Source organism: Rhododendron vialii, chromosome 1a, assembly GCF_030253575.1.
Source record: "Rhododendron vialii isolate Sample 1 chromosome 1a, ASM3025357v1".
Classification (NCBI taxonomy): Eukaryota; Viridiplantae; Streptophyta; class Magnoliopsida; order Ericales; family Ericaceae; genus Rhododendron; species Rhododendron vialii.
Window position 1 is genome coordinate 40,813,811 of NC_080557.1, and position 9,425 is coordinate 40,823,235.

Below are 9,425 nucleotides of genomic sequence, written 5' to 3' on the forward strand. Positions count from 1 at the left end.
ACCCTGCTTTGTAGTAGCTTTTTAGTACTTCGATTAAAGATGAATGCTACCTTTCGATGATTATCTTATGTATTTGTGTTTTCTATCAATGATACTATTACCATTTTGAAAATAATAATAATAATAATAATAATAATAATAATAATAATAATATTATGCAAATGGACAGAATTGTGGCTTTGAATTCAAAATTTGGTAATATTCATAATGATGACCATTTCTGCAACAATTTGGACTACAATAACATTAGATGCTCAACATATACCCATTTGGAAGTCCCTATCCCGTCTCTATATTCTCAATTTTAGCATCTAACTTATCGAAAAGAAAGGAAAAAAATAGTAGTAAGAAACAATTGTGTTCTTTACAAAGTTCAACCAAATCGAAGGCCTCAATTCTCCTCAATTTCCTACAATCCCCTTGCCACTATCTCCACAATTATTTTTGAGAGTAATGCCACGGACACAGATAAATGTGCACAAATACAAACACAAATGTGTTTAGAATCATTCAATGCATGCACCCGAGTCTCATAGACCCTATGTACATTCGATGGTTCCAAACACATCTATATTCAAATTTGTGCGCATCCATCTATGTCGGTAACATTTTTCTTATTCTCACCTCATCCCAATAATGGCCCCCACCATCCAAAGTAATCCAAACTCCTCATATACCCATAATCATGTACTCGTTCTCTTATCAAACGAGAAATCCTTCGGCGCTCCTATATCAATCTCGTGTTGCGGCAGCGGCGCCACCCGGGTCGAGCTCGGCTCGAGTTGTGGCACCTCGCTGCTCTTGATGTCTTCCATACGCCCCATCTCGACCTGCTGGTGGCGGTGGGACGAAGATCCGTCTCCGTCTCCTCTGCCGCCGCCATAGCGGTGGTAGCGGTGGGATGGGGACGGGGAGCCGTCGGTGTCGGCCCCCCAGTGGTCGACGTCAAAGTTGGAATGGCGGGGGGTGTTTTGGACGCTGCTGTCGATCTCGCTCCTATAGTGGCGGAGGAGATGGACGGGGGAGAGGTGGTGGGAAGGGGTGGCGGGCCGGCTGGACATGGGCGTGGTTGTGGTTGTGAAACCGGACTGGCGGTTTTGCTTGATGTGTTTCTTGGCCGTGTGGTGCCAGTTCCGGAGTGCCGTGGCCACTCTTTCGTTGAATATGGTTGGCTTCATTGTTGAACCCATCTGTTGAAAATGAGAATGCAAAATTAAAAAAAAGAATCCTATTTTTATTGAGAGGAAATAGGACATCTTATTTTTGAACTTCTTAGACCTAGGGCTGCAAACCAAGTTGCTCGTGGCTTGGCTCGACTAGTTCAGTAATTAATCGAGTCGAGCTCAAGTTGAGTTTAGGCTTGTAACACTCGAAAGCTCAACTGATCGTTAAAAGAGTCTCAAAATTAAATTCGATAGGCTTCGCTCGTCAAGGCTTCGGCTTGTTTAAAAAGGAGTCGAGCTCGAGCTCAAGTACTCTTGGGCTCGCTTAGTAAATAAGCCTAGTTCTGACACTATAAAGCTCGCCTCGTTTGCAGGCCCATGGGTTGTATGATAAATTACCTGTGTCACGAGGGCATAAAGAGGGAGAGTGACGTAGCTGCAGAGAATCTGGATGATGATCCTGATAAAAAAAAATCACCATAATTAACATTTGTTAAAAAAATTTAAGCAACTTGGCCTGTATAATTAGTAATTAATTTGAATGTACTATGTATGGCAGGGAAATCGATTAATGGAATTAATGAGACTCACCCCATGGAAACTCTGATGATTATGTCTTCCAAATGCTCGTGGAAACAAGACGTCAATCCAAATTCAAACTGAAAATACAAATGATCAGGACGATAGATAGATAAATAGATACGTAAGAATAATCTCTCGTCAAGAGTGAAATTAACTAATTATGGCAGGGTTATAATGTGAACGTGACATAAGAGTTGGGGTGGCTTACCCAAGTCCACGCAAAGAAAGCAAGCTGGAAGGCATTCTGCATATATATATATATATATATATATAGATTGACAAGTGAATGTAAGTACAACAACACATAGTTGAACTTAATGAAAACTGCATCAGGATACATAAAGAGACACACATATACACACACATCTAAAATCGTTCTCGTTCCGTGTTAAAACCGTGCTTGTTCAAACTCCGAAAAGTGTAAAATTTTGATCAACACAAAAAGTGTAAAATAATTATGTTTTTCAAACGTGCCGTGCTAAAACTGTGCTCGTTTCTTATCGTGCCACATTTAATGCTTACTGAATTCAAATAACGAAACCTAAAATCATTTTCCTAAGGCATATCTGCATATTTAGAGATGCATATACTTACATAAGGAATTAAAAGAACTCATTAGTTGAGGTAAGCATAAGTTTGCTCGAATAGCTTTGTATCAAAATTTTTTTGGAAAAAGTACCTGAAAGAGTACAAAATTGATGAGGTAGAGAATGAGACGGGGACGATTGAACCAGAATAGGTCATCCCCCGGCTGAACGACGGGCACTCCTTTCACAACCTCACCTCTCTGTTGAATCCTTATGGCCATCTTGGATATGATCACCTGTAGCTTGGTCCCCACCAATAGGATGATCTGCACGCGCATTCACCCTGAGCCGTTAGATATGACTTTTGGGCAATCAAGAACGAAAAACATGTGGGATAGAGTGTCTGCTTACAATTAAGGGGATAAATGGTAGCCAATAATAGGAATACCATCCTGTCCAAACAAAAACAGGTAAGAAAGAAAAACCTTAGTCAAACAAATTACCCAAAAGCCAAAAATAGAGTACTGAAATAGCTATTGACCGAGAATGGCATGATGGAAAACGTACAGTTACAGTAGAAACAATAATACTATTGACTTTGAAATCCGTATGCAAATCCGTACACACATGTTTTTGGAGACATTTTGATGCTCGTGGATTCCACACTATATTCGTGATACCTACGTGCATTGGAGGCTGTGTGCGGCCGGAATCCGGATGTATGTGTGCGCTACATTTTCAAAAGATTGTATCTATATGCAATTTTATTTTCTAAGTTATAATCATAAATATTTTTATTTTCCAGCCAGGTCTAGATTTTTCAAAATATTTTCAATAGAATTGCCATTGCTTTTTTTTTTTTTTCATCTACTTGAATTTCCTTTAATATATAGTATTAAAGTTACATAATTGATCTACGCAGCAGTATATTCTTCGTACTCACCATGTGTATTGAACAGTAGGAATATCACAGCAAATAGCCAAATTGGGGGACTGTGAAAATTAGTTTGAAAAAGAAGCTGTCAGTGCAACAAATTACGATGGTACGTATAACAAAAATTGAGATGTTAAATAAGTAATCAATAAGTTAAAAAAAAAAAAATTAAGCATTTACCTGATACCGACGACCACCTTGAAATCCTCTTCAAGTGATCTATTGATATATTTCTGAAAATCAAACCTTGTATGGCTTTGAGGTGCCAAATGTGCCTGAATTATTAGACCAGAACTTCATAAGCTTAATTTCACACTTTTAAATTAAAAAAAAAAAAACATGCTTGGCCACTCAGTTTTGTCTTGTTGGTAAGAATGGAATTCTGCTCCCTTTGTCGAATTCTAATAAATTAAAATATTTGTCGCCGATAAAAAAAAAAGAATGGAATTCTGCAATACAAAATGTGTCGTATGCTGCGGTTAATTAATAGGATGCTATCTATATTAGGAAATAATCACACATTCTTGTGCTTGGACTTTGAATTTGTGGAAAAAAAAATTGCAGATAAAGAGTAGGAAAAATATAAAGGAATCGAATGAAGAAAATAGTTAAAAAGGAATAACAATTTTTGGTCGATCCTATTTCTGAAGGCATTAAAAGAACAGCTAGATCTCACAAAAAATATTATAGATTGTGAGATATAGATAATTTTTTGTGAGGTCTCGAAAAGAAAACAGACCCAACAATTTGGGACATGGAGGTAGTACGAGTATAAAACATTTAAGAATAGTATTCATGCTTTTATATTGAAAGTGGGGAAACATAAAGTTATAGAGAGGAATTTAATTACCGTGATAAATCCATGCCTCAAGGTCAAGTAATCAACTTTTGGAACCGATCTTACGAATTGCCTGAAGAAGCAAATCTGAAATGGAATAACAAACATGTTTCAAAAGTTTGATTAAAAAAAAAAAAAACAAACATGTCTCAAAAGTCTGATTAAAAAAAAAAACATGTCTCAAAAGTCCGATAAAAAAAAAAACATGTTTCAAAAGCGTGGACCAAATGGGTCGGATTCAGCCCACGCCAATTATTAGAGAGGGAATAGGAAGCCAATTTCTACTAGTTCATGAACCACGTATACGACACGTTTGGCACGTGAAAGAACGGCTGTTTTTAAGTTTTTGGACTATTTACAAGAAATGTTGAGATTATTCGCCATGTCTTTTTTACGAGAAATTTTTCAGTGCCAAGCAATATCCTACGTGATGCTCGCTCGGCATTCTTGAACCGTTCGATGCACTTTTGGACGGCTCAGATTAAAACCTTCTCTCTCTTCTCACCCCTCCTCTTTCTCTCTCATTTTTCTCTCTTCAGATCTGAGCCGTCCAAAATCTCATCGGACGACTCGAATGTGCCGAGCGAACACCACATGGTACCCACCCGGCACTGAAAAATTTCTCCTTTTTGACCTTTTCATATTTTGAAGAGTTTGAATTTTTTATTATTTTTTAATCTTTCAAAAATATAATAAGTTGAATTCATAAGCCCAAAACTAAAAAATAAAAACTCATTTTCGAGATATTCAAACGAAATTAAAGTCGTGGATGTGAAATTAAGGTGTCAAAGCGAGGAAAAGTCAAACCAAACACGAAAGTCGTTAACGGTCGTTATGTAATAACTAAGCCTAGTTGCCATCGTACGACCGTCATTTTCGAGATATTCAAACGAAATTAAGCTTCTTTGTTCGTTACATAACGTTGCCGCGTTATTTCTTCCTTTGACTCTTGGTTTTGTTTTTTTTTTTTCTCCGTCTCATCATCTTTCTTTCTCTTCAGCTAATCAGCTTCCTTTTCTTTTCTTTCTTTTTTGTGTCTCGAGTCAGTTTGCGCGCATCTCAGACTAATTTGTACAGCTCATCCTACAGTCGTTTCACACGCTTACGTATAGGGTGAAGTGGGCCAAAGAGTTATTGATAAAGAGAATCGAACCTAAGACGACCTTAGGATAGAGCCAATACATAAGTCCCAAGCCAAAACCATTTGGCATGGGACTTAGCCACTTAGGTGTTGGCTCCATTTAGCTTCCTTTCGTTTGTTACGTTATTTCGGAACCAATCCCACCGTCTACTACTAAAGAATCCACTTGGCTAACACATTGGAGTTTCGAGGTACTTATAGATAGGTGAGTTAGAAACTTTCAAATGAAATAATATATGTGTACCCATGTAGAGATAAGTGGCAGCACAACCAAGTAAATAAAAGTCACATCTACATTTGTATGTATAATATAGAATTGCAGACAGAAAAGTTGCGAAACAAGGAAATTAAGAGGTTGTCTACTTACAAACCAAATGAGGCCGGGAGTCTTAGTCCAGAAGCTCAAGTGCCTTCTCCCAAATGAAGTCTCTCTTGCAAATCTAAACCTCTCTGGATCTGCATCATACCCGCGCAGGATTTGTAGACAATTTTGTATCGCGCAGTTTCAACTTACGCATAATGTAAGATTTTAGTAGTAATAAACAAAAGAACAGTACAAGAGAGGGGAGCGGGGTTACTTCCTCCTTTTCATAATTTTATTTCTCTATTTTGGAAAGCTGTATATAGTACTTTTTTTTGGATCACCAAATAAAATTGTTTCAGGCATGGTTTTATTTTGTGTTTTGGATGATTTTTTGAAATTATGCACGAAAACATTGTAAATGTTGATCCGAAAAATGACAAAAAAAAAAAAAAATGGTAATATCGAAAAATTATAGAACAGAAGGAGTATAGGAATATTGGTTCACATGCATGTTGGTTTCATGTCTATGTAACCTGAAAATACTAATGTATAAAAATACATGGAATAGGTAATTACCGTGTGAGAACTGGTACTCGGCTGTTCTCGTTTCCCTTTCCCATGCCTTCCAACTTCTCATCTACAAACCACCAACCCAGTCAATATATTTGTACCAGAGAGAGAGAGAGAGAGAGAGAGAGAGAGAGAGAGATCTATGTATACATGCACCTACGTACCTTCAATCGGCCCAAAGCCATGGTGAGAATACAGTAAAGGACGTGAAAGACAGCCAACACAAAAATGAAGATGTGAAGTTGATGAATGCCGTCAGAAGAAACGAAAGGCACTTTACCCTGGAAAAGAAAAAGAAAAAGAAAAAGAAAAACATCACATGAGAATAATGGTAGGGCCTTGGTTAATCTTGATGTACATATGTTTTAAAAACTGAATAAAAATTAAACTGGTAAAGATGCAAAAAAATAAAAATAAAAAACTCTCTGATAAAACATGAAATGTGCATTAAGATTGTCGCTAATTATCTTGGGTTCATCCTGATATTAATGTACGAGAATAAATTTTATCAAAATGAGAACATGATAGTAGGTGAAAGTTCGCAGTTTCAAGTTCATGTCGTCAGCAAGAAATAAAACTCTCAAGGCCATGTTGATAAGTCTTTTAAACTTTAGAATTTGATAAAAAAAAAAAAAAAAAAAACGCATTGCATGATTGAGTTCGTAGCGGGAATAGAAAAGTTGGAAATGCACGTGGGTCCTAGATAAGGACTTGTCTCCTTCCAGATTCCCTTCATACCACACATTCCTTTTTTCTTGGGTTGCAAACGTTCGATGGTAAAAAAATCTGAAAGGATATCGACACAGATTTGAAGTCTGGGTACCGATCTATTTTGACTCGGGTAAAAAAAAAATGATCAGAACCGTTCATCTTGTTTAAAATATTTTATTTAGGGTTCTTTCAAAAAATAGGTTCAGTTGAATATCGGTGAGAGGGTTTACGATATGTCCAACCTTTGCTAAAGAATTCAAGTCTAAATTCTGCGACGAAATTGGATGCATCGTAAACGGTCTTATCGATATCCTATTGAATTTATCTCTTGCAGGGACTCTAAACAAAGTATTGCAAGAAAAATGAACAGCTCCGATCATTTTTTTAAGATCGGAGACGGATCTCCAAAACATCTGTATGCGACGTCTGTGTTGCTACGTACATGTAGCATCTCTGATGAAGAATTCCAAACAAACATTCAAAAGAAGTAAAAGTCTACAAAAACGAAAGACGAGTACTAGTCATGCATACCCTTTCCGCGCACTTGTCGGTCGAACCCGCCGCCAGGACGCGGCGGAAGCTTCCCTCCACTGCGGCAGACAGAAGCTTTCGGCGACCTTCCCCTTCGTCATCATCGGTTTCCGTATATGTTTTTGTTAGCTTCGCCTCTTGTTTCTTACTGCAAGGATGCCACGTGGACCCCACACTCTTTGGTATGCATATGGTTGAAATTGGACCTTGTCCAACTGTTAGGAGCAAGGATATGAACCCCAGCAACATCAATTCTTCGCCCCACCAAAAAAAAGGGAAGAAAATAAATATCAGCAAAAATTTGAAAATAAAACATAATATAAGCATAAGAGAGAGCTAATCCGAAAAGAATGATGAGGTAGTGCTATTTTTGTTTTAAATAATTAATCGTAATCAAAAGTGTTTAAATTGAAATGAAAAAATAATAGTAATGTAGAACATACGTCAATTTTCTTGTAATTTTATGTATTGTTTGTTTGTATCATGATAAAAGTTGATAATTACCGAAAAAATAATAAAAATTGATAGAGATGGTATTTAAGTTTGGAATTAAATTATAAGTTTTTTACCTTTTTACATGGTGAGTGTTTGAGTTTGAAATGAAGGAAATATATGCAGAACACATCATTCTGAATGAAGTTTTTTTTTTTTTTCTCGACAAACAACTTTTTATAAAAACTCGAACGGGTATATTGAGGGGAGAGCAAATCAGGATTATGTGTTAAGTTAGATTTTGTTTCTATGGATGTACCATAATCAAAATAGATAGAGATGATAATTTAGTAACTTGGTGTACCTGATTTGACCTTCTCAAGTGCTTCATATAGGGCTCTCTTGTGTTTCCTCTTTAACCACTGCAAAAAATGGTGCGAGAATTAATTCAATCCAGATCAAGTATATTCTGAAACTCCATAGATATATATATACACATATGACTATATGAGTGTATGCATACCTTGCCGATGAGATGGATTATATATTCAATGACAATCGAAACGGCAACCAAAGCAAAGCAAACCACGGCAACAGCCCACGTTGGCGTCTGCTCCAACGACCTCCCTCCGCTATCCCCCGCCATATTCCCCGCCTCTACTCCGCCACAAAACCTCCGAAAAAACTCGCCGGAAACTCCTCTCTCTCAGTTTCAGAAAGCCCCTAGAGTTGAAAAAAAAAAAACGAAGCTCACCAGTTTTCACTGAAAACCCAAAACATGTAGTTATCAGTCGAAATATATATATACCCCAGAGAGAGAGAGAGAGAGAGAGAGAGAGAGAGGTTATAAGGTGTGGAGTGGTATGTGTATATATATATATATATATATATATATAGAGAGAGAGAGAGAGAGAGACAGAAAGAGAGAGAGAGGGAGAGAAAGTAAGGGGGTTATAAGGTGTGGAGTGGTATATATATAGAATGTATGAGAGAGAGAGAGAGAGAGAGAGAGAGAGAGAGAGAGAGAGAGAGAGAGAGAAATTAAGGGGGTTATAAGGTGTGGAGTGGTATATATATAGAATGTTGGAGTATACAGTATGAAGGAAAGAGGGTGTGGAAGGGGGAAGGAGTGGATGACTTTGACTTTGCAGACGCGTATGGTTTCATAGATGTATAGAAGAGACTGACTGACCTGACCGAGTGATGCCATGAAAATTGAGTACGTCTTTTTGACTTTAATTAATCAATTTGATTCAAATAGTACTGTTACGATCGAATTTTGTAATGGTATGGGTATGGATTTCTTTCAACTGTTGTTTTTGTATTTTGTTAGCCACTTGAACTATTGGGGAATTTTTATACTCCCTCCGTCCCAAAATGTTTGTTCGGTCCGCAAAACGGAGTGTTAAAAATAATACAATTTTTGCAAGAAAAAATCAAAAAATTTTTAACAACTTACTAGATATCAATGAGTATTTTTAATTTGCGAAAAAAGTTTGAATTTTTTCTTGAAAAAATTGCATTATTTTATCACTCCGTTTTGCGAACCGGACAATCATTTTGGGACGGAGGGAGTAATAAAGATAAGATAAGACTAATGTCGTAGTCATTGAAATCCCAATGGGTCGGCTTTGTGATCAAGTCTTGGGGGTATGAGTTTGCCTTTTTCTAAGTTTTTTGGTTTGGAACATC

The 9,425-nt window shown here is 37.1% G+C and overlaps 1 protein-coding gene across 1 annotated transcript; it reads right to left on the bottom strand.

The window, feature by feature from the left end:
- Positions 1–326: 326 nt before the first annotated feature.
- Positions 327–8,530, bottom strand: LOC131316159 (MLO-like protein 6). The gene is made up of 15 exons (XM_058345470.1): positions 8,257–8,530; positions 8,098–8,155; positions 7,302–7,555; positions 6,224–6,340; positions 6,066–6,126; positions 5,553–5,641; positions 4,057–4,131; positions 3,387–3,481; positions 3,216–3,265; positions 2,684–2,724; positions 2,425–2,598; positions 1,954–1,989; positions 1,755–1,822; positions 1,563–1,623; positions 327–1,190 (listed from the first exon to the last, which is right to left on the bottom strand). Exons 1-15 carry the CDS (start codon positions 8,377–8,379, stop codon positions 684–686), a joined length of 1,809 nt encoding a protein of 602 aa, XP_058201453.1. The 5' UTR covers positions 8,380–8,530; the 3' UTR covers positions 327–683.
- Between the last annotated feature and the right edge of the window lie 895 nt (positions 8,531–9,425).